Source organism: Camponotus floridanus, unplaced genomic scaffold (assembly GCF_003227725.1).
Source record: "Camponotus floridanus strain SB8 unplaced genomic scaffold, Cflo_v7.5 scaffold51, whole genome shotgun sequence".
NCBI classification, from domain to species: domain Eukaryota; kingdom Metazoa; phylum Arthropoda; class Insecta; order Hymenoptera; family Formicidae; genus Camponotus; species Camponotus floridanus.
Window position 1 is genome coordinate 806,045 of NW_020229670.1, and position 20,082 is coordinate 826,126.

Here is a 20,082-nt window from a genome sequence, read left to right on the forward strand (position 1 = left end):
TGCGCTAACTCTGAAATAAACATAGAAGATTATTATTGGTGAAGATTATTAATGATTTTGAAGAAAAGAACAGATAAAAGTTTTTAGTATGATTTAATTTAGAAAATTCAGACATAAGAATTAGAATTTTTTGTAATTTTTAAAATTGTTACAAATCTACATCATTTTTACTTTTATTAAGATATTTATAACATTCAAATAATTAATAAAACAATATTCGTAAAAATTACCATTTTATCGAAGATACAAAACATTAAAGATAGGAATTTCACATAAAACCTTCCAAAGATGATTCAATATATTTTTTGTAAATCGCCATATAACATGCGGCAAAAGCTTCTAAATGAAAAATAGGTTTTGAGCCACGTATCATTCTATGCTGATATTCTGATGCAATACCAATAATTTCTCTTTTTAATTGATCATCACAATTTTTTATACATTCTTTCAGTAATCCTCTGAATATCAGATCACACGGTATAGCACGTGTTAAAAGATCATAAAATCTGTTGCGTACCTCTAGAAGTACTTTGGGAGATTGTTCAGAAACCATCATATTAGCTGTATTTCGTATATATACTTGATAATCCGGTTCTGTTATTTTTTGATCAGCAGTAAATGGACATCTGGAAACAAAATAATTTTCAAATGAAGAAAATATAGTAAAAATATATTAAAATCATTTAAAACTCCTATAATTTTTGTTACATGTATATATCTCCATATATATTTATTTATATCATGTACTTACTGTTCGACTTTGCAAGCCTCAAGCATTAATATTGCCCGTCTAAGATTTCTGCCACTAGCTTCAATTACTCGATTAGCAAATTCATCTGGCAAATGAAGTCCTTCACGTTTACAAATCGAATGTAAAATATTTTTTATTTCGGAGCCAGTTGGAGCAGGAACTCTGATTCGCACACATCGTGATCGAATTGCAGGTAAAACTCGTGATGTGGAATTTGCACAAAGAATCAATCTGCATGTACTGATATATTTTTCCATTGTTCTACGAAGTGCATGCTGAGCGTCTCTTGTAAGTTGATCCACATTTGATAATAATATCACTATAATAATATATAATTTTAATCATATAATAAAATTATTTTTAGTATTTTAAAAAAATTATTTTTAGTATTTTTTTATACCTTTAAACTCTTTCTGGCCTACATCTATGTGATGTGTTTGTGCAGTAGCTTTTATTAATTCCATAACGACAATTCTGTCGTGTATTCCTGCATCACTCGGATTTACTTCTGTATGGTAATTACTACTTATAGTTAATATTTCTAACTTCTTTTTAGATGCTGTCTACAAAAATTATATATAATATAAAATACTGTGTAAAATAATATTTGATATAGTATTATTAATTTATATCCTTTTATACATTTTAAAATATATTCATAATTCTAAAGATGTAATTTAACTTCAAAATTATTATACTAGCAATAAAATTCTAAGCTTCAAAGTCCAGTTAGTTTTGCATTAAGATAAAAAAAAAGATAAAATATTTTACACAAACCTCAAATTGCATATTTTCGACTTTTAATCTCTCAGCTGCACTCCCATAAAGTTCTCTTAAGATACATAATATTCTAGTTTTTTTTCCTGCACCAGGAGGTCCATGAACTAATAAATGAGGAAAGTCTCGTTTCTGTACCTATGTTTTAAATAGAGAAACAGTAATTTAAATACAACTTATATTTTCCAGCCAATTTAATAGAATTATATAATTTTTTATACTCTTTATACTTTTTATTTTTAATAAACTTTTAAAATTTCTTAAGAATGGCTATCAAATTTTACATTAAAAATAATCTTTAATATCTTTTATAGTTTTTTAATTTAAAAGTTCTTTTTTTCTGTAATCTATATATAAATTATAAATTATAATAGCTAAATTATAAATTATAATAGCTATAGAGAATCTAAAAGCCAATTTAATTTCATATGTATGCTAATTTTAATTCAATACTTTAATAAATCATTTTTTTCTCAAATATATTTTCATTTAAAAAAAAAAAATTATATATTGTTTTTTGTTGAAAAGCGCTTCTATAAAACTTTCTATAAAACTTACTAATCTAACCTAACTTCTTTTTCAAGATAATAATGTATCAAAATATCTCAATATTGTAATTACCATATTTTTTAAGTCCTCCGCTTGTTCAAGATGATAATCTAGCTTTGCAAGTGTCGTTGGACGATATTTATCAACCCACAAACTCATTTTATCCTAATTTAAATACTTCTTATGTACAAATTATGTATCGAACTTTTACTCTAAAATTGTGTTGTACACAAACAAAAGAGAAAATTATAATTCACAAATATGTATGATGGCTTGAATAAAATGACATTTAACAATAATTTATTTTTCGTTTATTAACATATAAATATAGAGCTAAAACCTATAATACTTTGTCTCTGCTATTCCGTGATATGTAGTTTTTGACATAACCAAATAAACTTTAAATAGCGCGGGAAAAGTGGAATTGGGGACGTTACCGACATGTTCAATTATTAATCAATAGATCGGCTAATTCCAAAAAGTGCTGCATGATTATCAATTGAGAAATCCAAAATTATTTTTCTTAATTTAATATTGTATAACGTATCATATATTTTTTCCAATGTTATTTATACTTTTTCTAGATATTTGTCAAATATACATTTAACTAATATAATTATTACATCGATCATTCATATAATTGTTTATGTGTAAGATATTATAATTATTTATAATATTGATATATTTACACTAAAGAGAGATATATATTTTATCTTTCATGATATAATTATGTATACAATAAATGTGTTCTTAATAAAAATATCAATACTGTATGTACATACTTGAGATTTATGTATAAAAGATTACATATATATGTATTGATGTTACAGTAAAACAGTAAAATTGTCGAATTTTTTATTTAAATTTATTTTTGAAATTATATACATATACGTTTTGTTTCATATATCCCAATGTCATAAAAATATTAATCTTGAGTTTTAGAGTAATTTTAAGATAAACAATATTCCCTTAATTTAAAACATAATTATTTCTAAGTTATGACATAATCAAACAAATTTCAAAAATTGTCAAAAATAAAATTTGGAGATTTTCTAACTTTGAAATTTTGCTGTTTTACTATAACATTGATACTATATAAAAAGTACTAAAAATATCATGAAACAATTAACTATTGAATATAGATCGATCATTATCAAATATTATGAGATATTTATAATATAATTCATCTTATAATATATAAAACCATAATTAAATCTATTATGGCAAAATATTTCTTAATGTCATAGACATGACATTTCAAATTAGCTATTTCATTAAAATAAACATAATTTTGTATGTATCTCGTAATTTTATTATTGGAAATATTAGTTTCCTACACACATGCATACAGACACGCGTGCGCACACGTGCGCACACACACGCACACACACACACACACACACACACACACACACACACACACACACACATACAAATTAAAATTATTGTCTAACATGAAAAATTTTCTTATTGTTAGTCATGAAAAGACAAAATTTGTTAACAAATGCATATAATATTTGAAATAAAAATTCCTTTTCTCTAGTAGTTATTTTATCAAGCAAATGTATATGATGTAGAATATATTTTCAAAAACATATGAATAGTTTATGTAACTATTTGATTAACAATCTCACAAATATTTTATGAATAAATGAGACACTACATGTACTATAATATAAATACAAAATAAAAACTTATTAATGACACATAATAACATATTATAATTATAATTATAATACTAATTAATCTCTTATTGCAATAAATGCATAAAAATATAAAGACATTATTTTAAGTACTTACTGAAACAATATTAATATAGAAGTATTTTGATATATATGTTCTTTGATATATTTCTCACATAAGATAACATCGTCAGGTATACTGTTTATTTTTTTTTATTATTTATACCCACACACCATGCGGATTTTTGCTTGTGGGCACTGCAGTTTCCAATTGTCTTGGTGACCCTATCATCTTACGGGTACTTCCTGGCTTATGAGCACCTAACAAATATTTGTTATATTTGTTAGACATTTATATGCATGAAATTTAGTATAATATACACAAAATATATATAGATAAATACCTTCTAATAAAGGTTTGACTTGTTCATCTGAACATGCAACAGCTAAACTTTGCAAGTTTGCCTCCTTCATGTCAGCTACCAATCTTTCTACTTGTAATTTCTTTTCAACTATAGCTGATTCTAAGTTAACTACTTCTAATTTTAAAGAATCTGCATGTTGCGAGGCTAACTCAGTTGCGCGTTTAGCCTGTTCTACTTCATTTTGTAAATGTTCCACTTCACTAATTATTTTCCGTTCCATGATTTGCCGCTCATCTGTTTCACGGTTTATATTATGTTGTTCCATTGCAAGTTCTTCCATAACTAGCCTGCAATGGTATGATTCTCATTATATATTTTTATATCTTATTCAAGAATGTTTTATATCACAATATCAAAAAAATATTTTTGTAATAGTATTAGAATGCATTAATAATATATAGATGACAATTTTTGTAACTCTATCTAATGTATTATTTGGATATACCTAATCTTGTTTTTACATTGAAGCAACTCTGTCTCACAATTAGCAAGCTTTGATCTAAGCAATGTTATTTCCGATTTCAGCGTTTTTTCTTGCTGTCTAACTATTTCACTCTCTTCTTCTACATGAGTTAATTCTTTAAGCTAATTAAAACAAACATAAATTAATAAATTATAAATAACATGAATGTCATAATGTATATTAATCATCCACACAAAATAAAAATTATTATACCTGTTCTTCGATAATACGACCAGTAGATTCAATACGATTCATTTCTTGAGAAATATAATCCATTTGATGCATTTGTTCTCTGTTCTTTGTTTCCCAATATAATATTTCTGCATCAAACTAAAATAAATGAATAATTTATTATCAATATTTGTAAATAAATAAATCAAATCAATCAATAAAAGTAAACAATTATTATGAAAGAAAGGAGTTTATATTAATTAAAAAAAAGATATCTTACTTTTGTAAGATCAGCTTGTTGAGCATTAATAGTGTCTCGCTGCTTATTGACTAGTCTTAAGAGTTCAACATATCGTTGAGTATAAGCAACAGTTGCTATATTTTGTGCTGTTGCAGGGAGTGGATTAACAGATTGTGTGGGTACTTTTGTATCTTGGAACTCCTAAAAATTATGTTACAAATGTATGATGCAATCTTATAAATTATTCTATCAAATATAATCATAACAGAGACAAAACCTGAATGAGATTCCTTTTTAATTTTATAGAATTACTAGAAGATGGTTGATCGTCTTTGTGGATATGAGGACTTCCACTATTGATACTATGCACAAATTGCGATCTTCCAGGACTGTTTAAATTCGGCGGTGGTGGATCACGATAAGGTGGCAAAGTTCGTAATGGCGGTGAAGCAGGTCCTGGAGGTTCTCTGTAAGGTGGGACCTCACGTACCTTTTTTTGTGACAAGTGTTGTGTTGTGCCTAAAAAAAGAATAATGTAAATAATAATATGGATATTACAGTATAATTTTTATAACAGATTTGAATAAAATAAATATATGTATATATATATATATGTTGTGTAGATATATTCAGAATATGAACAAATTATAGTAGAACAATATTCACTTTCAGTATTAATCCCTCGTGTAGGTGATTGTGCAGGTTTTTGTATATTTTTCCGAATATTCAAATCCTTGGTTTTTAAATGTGGTGTGGGTTGGACTACAGCAACATTATTTTCCATTTGAATCTATAATGTTTTTATTTTTTACAAATAAATATAAAATTAATTATAAAGAGCACACACTATAAAAATCAAGCATAAACAATTTTGCAGAAACCATTTATTCCAAGTAACGATTAAGATATTATTTTCTATATCAAATATATATTAACACTATATTTTAAACAAAGAGATTTGTTTACTACATATATATTTGCTTACTTATGTATGTGATTTATATACATGTTATTTTTTTATTTAAAAGTATTCATTTAAATATATATTTACCTCGGTACTGCCTTCTGTATCTCCATGAAATCCACTAAATGTAAGTGATTTTCTAGTATCTCGATTTCTTTCTAATCCTCCTTGCATATCATCAAAATCTGAACTTTGTGAAGTTGATATATTTTTGATATCATCTTGCACACTAGTGGTACCTGTTCCATGTTCAGGTAATGAAATTGGTAATCCACTTGCACGTGATGCATATGTTAATCGAGATGGTAATGCATTTGTTTTATTATTTTCGGATGTGGAACGTCTTAAAATTAATTGAACTTCCGAGGAATATTCACCCCATTTCATCAAAATCTATATAAATAGATGATACAATAATGCCAAATTTAGTATTTTCTTCCTTCACATTCATAATTATATTAATATAATCATTATATTTGATTAAAGTTTCCATTTAATTAATTAAATTAAGGGTTATTCAAGTTTATGATATATGTATATCCGATGTATGACATATGTCTGACCTTAAGAGGATTTTCATAAGGTGCTAATAAACGTTCATTAGTTCGCCAACGCTCTACCAAAGTGAATCTACCCGTTTGAGCTGTAGCATGAGCAAGGGCATACACCACATCCTATAATTAAAGTATGGTCAATAGCAGCTTTTAGAAATAAGCATGGATAATTTTCAGAAATGGAATAGAGCAAACACGATTTTTAAATAATAATATTATCGTGGAAAATATACAAATTGCTGTAATATTTTAAATTATCTTATGATAACACATAACTGATAGACTAATAAATCATATGTATATAAACCAATATCCTAACATGATTCATAATACATACTTGACAAGTAGTGCTCTCAGTAACACCACATACGATACGTTGTATTCCCTCCACCCACACTTTTAGCTCCATCACGTTAGCAGGACAAAATTCGAAGCAATCTTTGCATCGCAAAATCAACACTTATGGAGAAGTATAAAGCAGTCCTTTATATTTCTATACATTGCTATTCTAACCTCGTATGTTTCGATAAAATTTATTAATATCGAACGAAGAGCCAATCAATTTATTCAGCTATACAACTGTTCGGTCACTATCCGAGAGATAAGGCAACTGCGACAAATTTAACATCCGCTCTTTATAAGTAGTTTAAATTTCTCTCTGGCTTGCTTATAACATGTAATTATTGAAATGACAGATGCGCTACTATGGCGACATAACATACAGGCGATGGTTTTTTACATTAAGCGAATATTGCACGTGTACGACAATTAGAAGTGTCGGACACAATGTAAACGCAACCCAATTATTGAATTTTTCATTAAAAAGAATTATATATAAAATACCATTTCAATTATTCTTTTCTTTTTTCATTTCTGTTGAAATATATTACACATGAAAATATAAAAAGCTATAATTATTTTATTATTTTGAATAAAATAATTACATGTAATCATTAAATTACTTTAAATAAAAATTATATATGTGTAGGAAGCTTTCCAGCAAGAAAATATAGATATGTCATATAATTAAGTTTCAAATAGAAAATTTTTGAAATCCCAAAAATTTTAAATTTGACAGTCATATATCTACATATATCTTGCATGTACGACAATTAGAAGTGTCGGACACAATGTAAACGCAACCCAATTATTGAATTTTTCATCAAAAAGAATTATTTATAAAATACAAATTCAATTACTCTTTTCTTTTTTCATTTCTGTTGAAATACATTACACATGACGAAAATATAAAAAGCTATAATTATTTTATCATTTTGAATAAAATAATCACATGTAATCATTAAACTACTTTAAATAAAAAATATATATATGTAGGAAACTTTCCAACAAGAAAATATAAATATGTCATATAATTAAGTTTCAAATAGAAAATTTTTTAATTGACAATCGTGTATCTACATATCTTGCATTGAAAAAATCTTATAACTACATTAAAAGATTTTATATTAATTCGACAAGATATGATTCTTTTACTTTTGAAGTTAAAAATGTAAAAAATACACTATAAGAAAATTACATACCGCAAAAAGATAAATCTAATAAAAAATTTATAATTTTACCAATTTCAATGTATTTCTTTTCTCTTTCTTCACAAACATCAATTGTGAAAAAATTAATCTATCATATTACATAGATTAAAATAAATTAAAATAAATGCAAGGTTTTCAATATAAAATAATATAAAATTATCCTGTATTACAGAAAAGTTTTATTTTTATACAGAAAAAAGATGTTACTTCTTGGCTTTCTTGTCCTTGGCAACTTTTGTCACTTCATCAGGATTTTCCGAAGCATCTTTAACACGCTTTGCACGAATACCCACTAATCGTGCATCTGCTCTTGCCTTACGAAGAGTTACATATGCTGAGAATTTAGTTTCCTCCTCAGTAATAGGACGAGCCTTTGCCTTGGCAGGTGCTTGATGACGTATAGGCATTGGATCACCTTTAATTTGGACTGCTAATTTCCTCTCCTCTTCAGTTGCATCACCCTTCTTAGGCTAAAATTAAAAAAAAAAAGAAGATAAAATATAAATACATAATTTACATTAATATAACATAAATCAAATCAAGTAAATATATATTCTTAAATATTAAAAAAATAATATAATTACTAAAAACTATTAACATTAATATAGCAAATTACAGTAAATTACATACCTTTTTCTCATTTACTGGGAAGAGAATCAATTTAGACTTATATTCCTTTAAACGTTGAGCATTTGTTTGTAAAGACTCAATAGACTTATTGCGACGACGGGGGTCAACCGCAATGCCAATTGTTTTAGCAAATCTCCTGTTTAAACCACTAGCTTTCAATTCAGCCAGTGTAAAACCTTTACCAGCACGAACTTTAGTATGATAACGGAACGTCGGGCAATGTACAACAGGTCTCAAAAGATTTACAGGCCTAAGAAATAATTAATAATATATTTAATTACAAAAGTTAGAGTAAGATTTTTATTACATATGTATAAAAATTTGAAAGATATAGTTATACAAAGCAAAATCTTCCATACAGATGTAAAAATAATTTATAAATTTAGTAGAATATATCTCATATGTGTACATACCTGGGTGCGAGAGCTCGTGCTTTCTTGACACGTTTTTGTTTACGGCGGATTTTTCTCGCTGGCTGGTTAAACCAGGTCTTTACATATCGTTGCCAATCCTTATGGAAATGGCCATTTGGAATCATATTATTTCCCTTACCCATGGTGGATGTTTAATATCTGCGATAATATATAATAAGAGTAATACTTAATTTTATACATAATTGATGTTAAATACTTGTAATAGCTAAATTTATTTAATTTAATTAAGTGTATTTAATTGTGCAATTTCATTACAAAGAAAGAGGTTAACACATTTGCATTATAACACAATATACGATACATATAAATAAATACATATAAATCATTAATATTTATTGAGAATATTTAATATTGATAGCCCTATTAAATTTTCATGACAAAAAATATATGTTGCAAAATAAAAAAAACAAACGTTAACAGAAGTCACTCTCTGGAGTCTAACCTCTCAAACTATAACTAACCACAAATTGAAAAAAATAATTATCTTTTTATAAAAATTACACATATAAAACAAATATAATTAAAAACATAAAAAGTTATATATTTTTATTGCTATACATTTCACGTAAAATATAAGATGCTAGTACTTTACGTAGATTGAAAATTCCGTAACACGATTCACTCACCGACTTATCGACGTGAAAACGGAAAAGGAGCATGAAGGAAAGCCGGAAGTGGCACTTTTGGAAGCTAAAATTTCTCTTACACGGAAAAAATATATTTCGGCGTATTTCTCTGCAATAATAATTAAATTACTAATGATGACATTTAAACATATTTAATGTTGCACAAAACAACAAAATAAGTATAATTTATAGTCCGATTTATAAACGTCAGTTTATCTAGAGTTGTATAGAAAGATGGCAGCGTACATGGAATAAGATGTATACTCTTAAACTCTTGAATTAACAAGTATCGTCCTATGTTACTTTATTTGTACGGCAAAAATTACATTTTGTAATGATGCAAAATATGTCACGTTTTCTGAGAGTAATATCTCGATATAAAATGCGGAGATTTTTCAGTAATCTTCAGCGATCATCGCCTGCAATCGATAGATTGGTATAATATTTATTTAAATATTGTCGTAATATTTATTTATCGTTGTTTTGTTTAAATATCAAATTTACAAATACACATCCACAATAATTACGTCACATTGGCTTTATTTACATAAACATAATACAAATTTGTAATATATATATATAATCTTCTTTCATACAACACAAATACACACATGTATGTGTATATATATTGAAATGAAAATGGATTTTATTAAAATAATTATCTTTTGTAAAATATATATCTCGCTTAAACATTGTTATGTTATTTATCTAACGACTCACTGATTTTTACAGAATACAGAATGTACATTGTCGATAAAGCAAAAAATAGAAAATTATTGGAGAGATAAAGTTAATTCTCACAAATGCAATGCTAATGACATAAAAGATAAATTTTATGTTCTTTCTATGTTTCCATATCCATCTGGTGCTTTGCATATGGGTCATGTTAGAGTTTATACAATAAGTGACGTTTTAGCTCGATTTTATAGACTCAAAGGTAGGTGAAGATTTTGTACAAGAAATCTATTTTATTATGCAAGATTTATATCTTATTAGAAAAAAGCAAATGTTTTTAGTATATTTTATAATAAATAATTTTTTCAGATTAAATTACAAGTATCGACTAAAATAATTAACTTAATAAATCTTATCAGGTAAAAATGTGATTCATCCTATGGGTTGGGATGCTTTTGGGTTACCAGCAGAAAATGCTGCTATTGAAAGAAAAATTGATCCTGCTGTATGGACAAGCGAAAATATAAAGACAATGCACGACCAGTTGAAAAAGCTGAATTATTCTTTTGATTGGGAGAGGGAATTTGCAACTTGCGATGCAGATTATTATAAATGGACACAGGATCTGTTTCTAAAATTATTTGATAAAGGTTTGGCCTATCAAAAAAAAGCTTATGTTAATTGGGATCCTATTGATCAGACTGTATTAGCTGAAGAACAGGTAGACTTGAATCAACGATCTTGGAGATCTGGTGCAATTGTAGAAAAAAAATTATTAAAACAATGGTTTATTAAAACAACAGCTTTTGCAAAGTAAGTTTAAGAGTATTATATATGGTATTTTGGAAAATCAATTTGATTTTACTCGACTTGTTCACCTTGTTGTTGACAGGTCATTGATGGAGGGTTTAGATGATCCAAACTTGAAAGACTGGAGAGATATCATAAAGTTACAGAAACATTGGATAGGTGATTGCAATGGCATTAATATCGATTTTAAAATGATATCCGAAATTCCAGATTTTCCGGAGACAATCAATTTATGGACCGATATGCCAGAATTTATAGAGCACGCAAAGTTTGTTGCTATATCTCCTCAAAGTATATTACATCGTAAAGAATATACATATGATATAGACGTCGGAATAAAAGGTTTAAATGCAAAAATAATAAATCCATTTTCTGGTGATGAGTTGCCGATTTTTATCACTGATAAAGTGATTTACCCACCATGGAGAGATACCCGCTTAGGTGTACCTTCGGCATCAATGGACGATTTAACATTTTCGGAGTTAGTTGGAATACCATTTACACGACATTCAATACGTAACTATGAACAGCAACAACAAAAGATATCTGAAATAGTCCAGAAAGCTAGAAAATGGGGAATAGGTGGATATCCAGTAAGCTCGAGATTACAAGATTGGTTAATCTCTAGACAAAGATATTGGGGTACACCTATACCTATTATTCATTGTATAAATTGTGGTGTTCAACCAGTACCTCGCGATCAACTTCCTGTAACATTACCAAAGATAATACATTCATCATCGAATAGAGGATTTTCTATCCAAGATGTGAAAGATTGGTTGCAGACAGAATGTCCCAAGTGTGGAGGAAAAGCAACTAGGGAAGCTGATACTATGGATACTTTTGTGGATAGTAGCTGGTATTTTCTAAGATTTATAGATCCCAAAAATACAAAGGAGATGTTTGCGATAGAAAAAGTTAAAGAAGCTTTTCCCGTAGATCTTTATATAGGCGGAAAAGAACATGGTACAGAGTAGCAATAATTTTAATCATTAAACTTAATATATTTATATTCCAACTTAATCTATAAATTTTATGCTTTACTTTTATATTTTTTAGCTGTACTCCACTTATATTATGCCAGGTTTATAAGTCACTTTTTGCATTCAGAAGGTCTTATACCATGTAGAGAACCATTTAGACAGCTTCTTGTACAAGGAGTAATAATGGGTAAAACATATAAAACTAAAAGTACTGGCAAATATGTGACAGAGGATGAGATAATAAAGGAAGAAGACCAATATAAAACAAAGTCTGGAGAAGTTGTCTTTATGAGCTGGGAAAAAATGTCCAAATCAAAATATAATGGAGTTGAACCTTTTAACTTATTGCATAAATATGGAATAGATACAACTAGATTATTAATATTGGGTGATGTTGCACCAACATCTACTAGAAACTGGTCGGAAGATAGTAAGTATTTTGAAAATCACCTGCTACAACAGTCGTGATTTATGGGATAATATATAGTAACTAATATATTAAAAGATATTAATATATTCATTCATACAATATTGCAGCTATTCCTGGTATAAAGAATTGGCAAAATCGCATATGGAATAGTGTTAAACAATTTAAAAGTCAACGTGATTGTATATCTTTGGAAGAATTTCAAAATGAACCTACTGATCCTACATATGTTGAACATAATGCATATATGTTTGACAGTCGAAATTATTTTCTCAAAAATGTAACACATAACATGGTAAAAACACAACAGCTTAGTATAGCAATATCTAGAATGCAAGGTCTTACAAACAGGTAAATATTCAGTAATATATTTTATATAAATATTTAAATTATAAATTGCAATATTTTAATATATACTGAGTAAGTTTGAATTTATAATTATAGTTTGCGAAAAGTAAGCATAGAGTGCTTGAGAAAAAGTCGCGAATATGAACGAGCATTAGCTGTTCAAATTATAATGCTCGCGCCATTTGCACCACACTTTGCCTCTGAGCTATGGGCTATTTTTTGTTCTGTGAAACATCATCTTATAGATAATAATGAAGTAAGCTTAGACAAAGATGTGCTCGAACAAAAGTGGCCAGAAATTGATATGGATTATAAACTTGTATTAAATGTTTATGTAAGTATATATTATATGTGTATATTTATATATATATATAGTGTTGAAACAATATATATAAAAAAGGAGAATATTTATAAAACTTTGCACATAAAGTTGTTTATAATAAATGTTTGTGTTAAATTTTATTTTTAATTTTTAATTTACATATTTACACCATATATAACATATTTTTGTATTAAATATTTATGTAAGTATATATCATTATATGTGTATATTTTAGTATTGAAACATTATAATATTTATATATATATAATTAATATATATAATAATATATATATAATTAATATATATATATATATATATATATATATATATATATAAAATGAGAATATTTATAAAACTTTGCACATAAAGTTGTTTATAATAAATTTTTGTGTTAAATTTTATTTTTAATTTTTAATTTGACATATTTACACCATATATAACATATTTTTAGATAAACAAAAGACAATTTTTGAAACTAAAGATTCCCCGACACATATTAGACAAAATGACAGCAGAGATGGCATTGGAATATGTGACTCTTGATCAACATTATCAAAAGAAGTCAGATGATAAAAACATTGTAGAAATCAATCTTCAATCAGAGAAAGGCTGTGATGCATCATTGTATATAACCATGGAAAAACAGAAAAAAGATATTAGGAATGCTATTACAGATAGCAGGTAGACATTATAATATTTTTCTCCTTAATATACGTAAAATATTAATATTGTATTATAAGAGTTAAAACTATTTATTACATAAAATTCATTTTAACAAAAAATATTCACAACTTGCTTATACCTGATGTCATATTTTCCTTCATATCCATTATGTGGTATAGTTTTTAATAATTCTATGTAATCAGTAGGAAGATTATTTTCTTGAGCCCCTTTCAATATTGTATCTCTATAATTGAGATAAAAATTTCGGTAAAAGATATGAAAGATATAAAGTTTTTGAATTATAAATATACATACAGATATAACGGTGAAGGTCTCCTATCCATCGAAAGATCTACTAGTTTCATATATTCCTTTGGATTAGTACATTGTTGGTATACTCTACAGTTTAGAATTGTACCATTAGGAGTTTCAACATTTACTGACAGTACACGATATATATTATCCTGAACACCTTCTTGATAATCTAATGTAGACAAGTTACTCCTATCTAATTCCCAGATCACACCCCATACAACTGAATTTTCTGTTTCTACAATTGTTGCCGATGCTCCATGCCATCGTGTAGAATATCTTTGAAAATCCAATCTAAAATTCTAATAAAAAAAAAAATATATATATATATATGATAAATATTAAATAATATAAATTACAAATTTACAATATTCAAGTTTTCTAGTTTTAATGATTAGAAATTTGAAAAATTGAATTTCTTTTGCAAGATTTTTGCAGTAAATTATTAAAAATATATTTTTATTTAATTCTAAAAAGAATCTTATATTTTATATCAAGTTTTTTAGAATCTTATATTTTATATAGGTTTTTAGAGATTTTGTCCAGCTTTTAAAATAAGATAAATATATATATCATCATAAACATCATCGTAAACAATCAGATATATATGTGTATGTATATATATGTATGTTTATGATGATGTTTATATACATTTTATATCATATATATATATGATATAAAATTTTATATCATATATATATATATATATATATATATATATATGATATAAAAATCAATATACATATAAACTTAGAGATATAAAGCAAGTAGAAGGATACATCTTTATCCTTTGTTAATTACTTTTATATAACCAATGTCCTTCACGACTGCAGTTGGATTGCTCAAGTGTATCCTTTTAGCAAGTAAATTACTTCCATAAGCAAAATATAAAAATTTGGAAGTCATTTTGCAGAGATTTATTCAATTCAATTAAAATTTTGGTGCACAAAGTGGCTTACACTATCCCACATTCAATTGTACAGAATTATGCTATTCCACTATTCAAAACGAAGTGTCACATGTATCGTATTACCCACACATACATATGTACGAGTGTGTATCTACAAGTGATAAGATATCTTGTGTGCATAGTGATTGCCAAAAATATAATTTTGTGCAAAGGAAATCATTCGAAGCAGGTATATTTCTCGATATTCTCGCACATCCAGTTTCCGCGCATATATATATATTTTCCGATTTCTATTACGATGATCTATCACGTCGCAATTTTAGAGATTGATTTGACGCGCGCTTTGATACGAGTTGATTGCATATGGCGACGAACGATCGAAGAAGTGTGTGTCGGTTTTCGTGAAGCTTTTCGTTGTTTCTCCCAGTTTCATCGTTTTGTGTGGATCATACATCTCGACGAATTCGAAGCAGCGGTATGTGATATCATAAATTGCGCGATTTCGATGATTTGGAAAATAATCCCGTTAGAAATAACAACGCCAGCTCTTTTTATAACCTTGTAAATCGTGTGGAAAAGTGCTGCGAGCAGGTACACGCACTCGCTGCTTCATGTGTCATTTTATTTTTTTTTCCTCCCCGAGACATTTGCATACTTGATAACGTTCCTCTCGCGTTATCGGGAAAATATCATTCTTCAAACCTCGTCCCTTTACTCTTGTTTCGTCGGAATAAAGAGACGTTTGTTGTGGCGCGAAAAATTACGAGATTACTCGGACATGCAGTCATATCATATTCGATTTTCAGTTATCTTTTAATTCAATGAGGAGCGCAAACAATATAAATTTAAATTCTTAATATATAATATACATTTCAATTCTTAATAATATTAATTAAATTCTTAATAATATAAATTTAAATTCTTTTAGAATCTTCAAAGAAAGACATTCTATTTTAATAACAATAAAATCTTAAATGTATAATGATTTATTTGTAGTCCTCTAGATAGATTTGGAATTGATTTCTTATGTTAATATATGTGCAACTTTATATAACATTTATTTCAATAATGTATATTCATTGAATTAGCATTTAATGAAAGGATATGATTATTGTATTATATTGTCGCATATATAAAAATTTGTATATAAAGTATGCAACAAAAATATCAATCATGAATGTCACTGATCATCATATATTTATCATATAAACATGTATTTATGGCACTGTATATACATATTTATATAATTATTAAATATATAATATAATATATAATATATATAAAATATAATATATAATATATGTGTATTTGTACAATTATTAAATATGATATAATTATTTGATTTATATAACATTAAATCTATATATTTTGTTGCAGATATGCCACCGACCAAAAAAACTGATCTAGACAAGATAGCATGGGCATGGATAGAAAGCGTTAGTCCAGAACAGATTGAAAAAATACATTTAGAAAATGCATATAGAATTGGATTAAAGAATTGTAAAAATTGCAAGTAAGTCAAAAAAGATTGTCCATGTGTGAAAAATGTATTAATCATAATCATTATATTAATATAATTGTAAATATGTATTCTAATTAGAGCGCATTATGTTATTGTTTCAGACGTAATTGTGCCAATAATCCTCAATGTCTAACAGGTTTAGGAGAAGACAAGTATATGAAGTCCCAACCAGCTGAGATAGTATCTCTAGAAAGTTCCCTATCCGAGCTACGTGATCCAACTCAATACGTCGGTTTAAAGAATCTTGGTGCTACGTGTTATGTCAATAGTTTAATTCAAATGTGGTTTCACAACGAAGATATGAGGTGTGTGTAATATATTATGCGAAACTGAATCTTTGCGTATATGTGTAATTTATTGTTAATAGATTTAATTGTAATACAGGAGAATAATATACAAATGGGATATTACGGAAGATCCAGAGGAGAAGGAGACATTGTACCAGAGTAAGAAGATGGGACTACCCTACCATCCAGCAACTGCAGTCGGCCAATTGCAATATATTTTTGCAATGATGCAATTCGGAAATCGGAGTCTTCTTGATCCAATGAATCTCGCTGTCGCGTTGTCCCTGGATACCAGAACACAGCAGGACGCTCAGGAATTCTCCAAGCTGCTACTGTGCCATATTGAAGGAAAGCTACAGCAAAACTCAGAACTGAAGCGGATGCTGCAGAGGCTGACCCAGGGAAAATACAGCTATATCAATTGGTGGGTTTTCTGAAGTGGAAAACAAATGAGAATTGTCCTAAACGATGATGATGCCGATGAATCTTGACGATGAAAACATGGTAGGACACGTTGTTCGCTACGGTGACTGGCGCGACCAACTGATCTGGCAGAGAGAAATGACTTCTTAGTAGATAATTAGAATTTTATGTTTGGTGCAGTTGTTCGACGTGCGGCACCGAATATCCAACATCCACCACATTCTACGAACTGGATTTACAACTGGCAGCAACATTGAAGGAGGCGATAGACAAGTATTTATCGGAAGAACAGCTGACGGGTGCGAATCAATATCATTGCGTCACTTGCAGCGACAAAAAGGATGCCAGACGATTCATACGATTGGAATCTCTCCCAGAAACGTTGAACATTCAACTAATGCGTTTCGTTTTTCATAGGTAAGTCTTGAACTTTACTGCAAAGATAACTTTTATTTGCTAGATATTAGTAGCTCGATTTTCTATAACAGAGATTCCGGACAAAAAAAGAAGTTAAATTCGTACATTCAGTTTCCCGAAGATCTCGATATGTCGGAATACGTTAGATGCCAACCTCAAACTCATTTATATAATCTCGTCGCAGTATTGAGTCACAAAGGTCCATCTGCTCATTCTGGACATTACATTGCAAATATATGTAATTCAAGTGGGGAGTGGTACCAGTTTAGTGATGATAAAGTGGAAAAAATGCAGAATAAACGAATTGAGGATGGTGTAAATGGTAATTAAATATTATACAATTTAATAAAAAAAAAATCAATGAATTCTGATGTCATGAAAAGACACAGAAGTCAGATATTTTTTTTTCTTTTTGTATAGATAATGTGAAACCAATAAAACGAGGACGCGTTCCAAAAGGGTTTCTTTCATCGAATACAGCTTATATGTTGGTTTATAAAAAGTTAACTACCGATTGTCAAATAAATGCTATGAAGAAAATGAAATTGAAAAAATCTGATGCCGAGTCGAATGCCTCCGATGAATCTGTTTACTTAGAAAGACTTACAGTTAAAGATAAATCAGATATGTTGGATGAAATAAAACAGAAAGACAACATTGAAAATGTACGATTATCTCAAGAAGAAAACTCTGAAAAGATATTAAACTTAGAATCAGAAAATAAAATGGAAATCGATAAGACTGTGGTATCTCAAAAGACTGATATGCTTATTACGGATAAAATTGAAACTGTAGAAACTGTTATTAATGCGAATGGATGTAAAGACAAACTTAATTCTACCTCGCAACAAATGCAGAATAAGATTGAATGCTTAAAACAGCCAGTGATAAAAGTTGTTAAACTTGATTATAAACGCCTGAATGGTGCTGCACACAGAGCTATGAGTTGTGGAGAACGAGATTTTTATGAAGAAGTAATTTTCTTATAAAAATAAATTTTTTAGATGCTTTAATATATTTTGTAATATTTTGTAATATTTTAAATAAATACATTTTCATGTCTACAGATCGAATTTGAGAATTGGCAAGTGAGTAACACAATGCGTGAACTTGTCAGGCAAGAAAATGTTAAGCATGAATTGAGTTTGTTGGCAGCGCAACAAGAGAAGGTAAGAGACTATGACTAATTTTAAGATTATAAGTTTTTTTATGCTCATTACTTTTTCTACATTATTCGTTTTCTTTTTTTAGCAAAAAGAAATTGAAGATCAAAATTTCAAACGGCAACTCGTGATAGATATATATAATATAATTCAATCAACGACATGCTGGGACGAATATTATTGGATACCAACTGATTGGCTGTCAAAATGGTTAAATGGACATTCCATTACAGATAGTGTTCCTCCGATCGATAATTCCACTTTAATGTGCTCGCATTATCGACTCGATCCATTGAAAGTTAGTCGTGCGAAATGCATACCGGCAATAGCTGCTGAAATACTTTATGATAAATATCGAGGAGGGCCGCGATTAGATCAAACATCTTTATGCGAAATTTGCGTAAAAAGACGATGCAAATTATTGCGTTTCAAACTAACACTCGAACGAGATTATAAAGAAGTCAGCGAGCTAGTTCGCACATTTAAAGAACCGTAAGTATTAAATTGAAATTCAAAATTACAATTTGTTACAGTAAAAAAATAACAGTAACATTAATATTCATAATAATTATGATATTTTTATTGTTTTAGTTCTGAAACAAGCTATATAATTGGTACCAATTCATTACGATGGTGGCGAAAATTAGCTATAGAAACATTTCAAGAAGACATGGAACAAGAAATGGATGATTGTCAGGATGTTCCACAGGAAGAGAGTAAAAATGTAGATAAAGATGGCAATGATTGTCCAAAAGAAGTTGAGGAAAACGTTGAAGAAAATGAAATTATTATAAACTTCAATGAAGATCTACTCTGCGAACATAATTCTCTTAAAACAGCAGATTCCAGTAGAAGAGTGATACCTCAAGAGGCTTGGTTGATTCTTCGAAAATATTTTCCAGACTCGAAAGAATACCCTATTGGATCGTCATCTTGTGCAATCTGTGAGGTTTGTAAAATTTTATTTTTGTGTAAAACAAGCTTAAATTTTTTTTAAATATAT

General features: G+C 28.1%; 6 protein-coding genes across 17 annotated transcripts in view; 2 read left to right on the forward strand and 4 right to left on the reverse strand.

Annotated features, from left to right (window-relative positions):
* Nucleotides 1–217: 217 nt before the first annotated feature.
* On the reverse strand, nucleotides 218–2,610 carry LOC105258644 (replication factor C subunit 3). Of its 2 annotated transcripts, XM_025412502.1 has the most exons (6): nucleotides 2,427–2,610; nucleotides 2,150–2,289; nucleotides 1,529–1,666; nucleotides 1,152–1,314; nucleotides 752–1,070; nucleotides 218–626 (listed from the first exon to the last, which is right to left on the reverse strand). In XM_025412502.1, the coding sequence occupies exons 2-6, from the start codon at nucleotides 2,234–2,236 to the stop codon at nucleotides 269–271; spliced, it is 1,065 nt and encodes a 354-aa protein (XP_025268287.1). In that variant the 5' UTR covers nucleotides 2,237–2,289; nucleotides 2,427–2,610; the 3' UTR covers nucleotides 218–268. The 2 variants fall into 2 exon arrangements, with proteins under 2 accessions (XP_025268287.1, XP_011268315.1); XM_011270013.3 differs by having other exon boundaries at nucleotides 2,150–2,610.
* Nucleotides 2,611–3,870: 1,260 nt separating this feature from the next.
* On the reverse strand, nucleotides 3,871–7,301 carry LOC105256316 (ras association domain-containing protein 8). The gene is made up of 10 exons (XM_011266129.3): nucleotides 6,915–7,301; nucleotides 6,587–6,697; nucleotides 6,111–6,416; nucleotides 5,726–5,849; nucleotides 5,337–5,578; nucleotides 5,099–5,260; nucleotides 4,861–4,977; nucleotides 4,630–4,769; nucleotides 4,164–4,471; nucleotides 3,871–4,080 (listed from the first exon to the last, which is right to left on the reverse strand). Exons 1-10 carry the CDS (start codon nucleotides 6,984–6,986, stop codon nucleotides 3,980–3,982), a joined length of 1,683 nt encoding a protein of 560 aa, XP_011264431.1. The 5' UTR covers nucleotides 6,987–7,301; the 3' UTR covers nucleotides 3,871–3,979.
* A 982-nt stretch (nucleotides 7,302–8,283) lies between these two features.
* On the reverse strand, nucleotides 8,284–9,968 carry LOC105256517 (60S ribosomal protein L13). 4 transcript variants are annotated; one of them, XM_011266472.2, is made up of 4 exons: nucleotides 9,818–9,968; nucleotides 9,171–9,329; nucleotides 8,758–9,007; nucleotides 8,284–8,597 (listed from the first exon to the last, which is right to left on the reverse strand). In XM_011266472.2, exons 2-4 carry the CDS (start codon nucleotides 9,311–9,313, stop codon nucleotides 8,331–8,333), a joined length of 660 nt encoding a protein of 219 aa, XP_011264774.1. In that variant the 5' UTR covers nucleotides 9,314–9,329; nucleotides 9,818–9,968; the 3' UTR covers nucleotides 8,284–8,330. The 4 variants fall into 4 exon arrangements, with proteins under 4 accessions (XP_011264774.1, XP_011264778.1, XP_011264775.1 ...); XM_011266476.2 differs by having other exon boundaries at nucleotides 9,784–9,823; XM_011266473.2 differs by lacking the exon at nucleotides 9,818–9,968 and adding an exon at nucleotides 9,779–9,803.
* An 81-nt stretch (nucleotides 9,969–10,049) lies between these two features.
* Nucleotides 10,050–14,092, forward strand: LOC105252137 (probable leucine--tRNA ligase, mitochondrial). Of its 2 annotated transcripts, XM_011259394.3 has the most exons (8): nucleotides 10,050–10,253; nucleotides 10,550–10,754; nucleotides 10,912–11,305; nucleotides 11,385–12,268; nucleotides 12,362–12,715; nucleotides 12,823–13,063; nucleotides 13,157–13,394; nucleotides 13,834–14,092. In XM_011259394.3, the coding sequence occupies exons 1-8, from the start codon at nucleotides 10,152–10,154 to the stop codon at nucleotides 14,065–14,067; spliced, it is 2,652 nt and encodes an 883-aa protein (XP_011257696.3). In that variant the 5' UTR covers nucleotides 10,050–10,151; the 3' UTR covers nucleotides 14,068–14,092. The 2 variants fall into 2 exon arrangements, with proteins under 2 accessions (XP_011257696.3, XP_025268248.1); XM_025412463.1 differs by lacking the exon at nucleotides 10,050–10,253 and having other exon boundaries at nucleotides 10,667–10,754; nucleotides 10,862–11,305.
* Nucleotides 13,801–15,345, reverse strand: LOC112639205 (gamma-glutamylcyclotransferase-like). The gene is made up of 4 exons (XM_025412464.1): nucleotides 15,159–15,345; nucleotides 14,361–14,659; nucleotides 14,185–14,289; nucleotides 13,801–13,991 (listed from the first exon to the last, which is right to left on the reverse strand). The coding sequence occupies exons 1-4, from the start codon at nucleotides 15,261–15,263 to the stop codon at nucleotides 13,970–13,972; spliced, it is 531 nt and encodes a 176-aa protein (XP_025268249.1). The 5' UTR covers nucleotides 15,264–15,345; the 3' UTR covers nucleotides 13,801–13,969.
* A 52-nt stretch (nucleotides 15,346–15,397) lies between these two features.
* LOC105254390 (ubiquitin carboxyl-terminal hydrolase 48) overlaps nucleotides 15,398–20,082 on the forward strand; it is a 78,846-nt gene continuing 74,161 nt past the window's right edge. For 5 of the 7 annotated variants that reach the window (XR_003123365.1, XM_025412458.1, XM_025412460.1 and 2 more), the window contains exons 1-10: nucleotides 15,398–15,496; nucleotides 16,645–16,780; nucleotides 16,891–17,094; nucleotides 17,174–17,500; nucleotides 17,680–17,916; nucleotides 17,988–18,238; nucleotides 18,337–18,890; nucleotides 18,984–19,085; nucleotides 19,168–19,571; nucleotides 19,671–20,028. Coding sequence is in view for 6 of the 7 variants with exons in the window: in XM_025412458.1 (XP_025268243.1) it covers nucleotides 15,403–15,496; nucleotides 16,645–16,780; nucleotides 16,891–17,094; nucleotides 17,174–17,500; nucleotides 17,680–17,916; nucleotides 17,988–18,238; nucleotides 18,337–18,890; nucleotides 18,984–19,085; nucleotides 19,168–19,571; nucleotides 19,671–20,028 (2,667 nt within the window). In the remaining variant the exon portion in view is untranslated. The other 2 variants (XM_025412456.1, XM_025412457.1) reach the window with 2 other exon arrangements.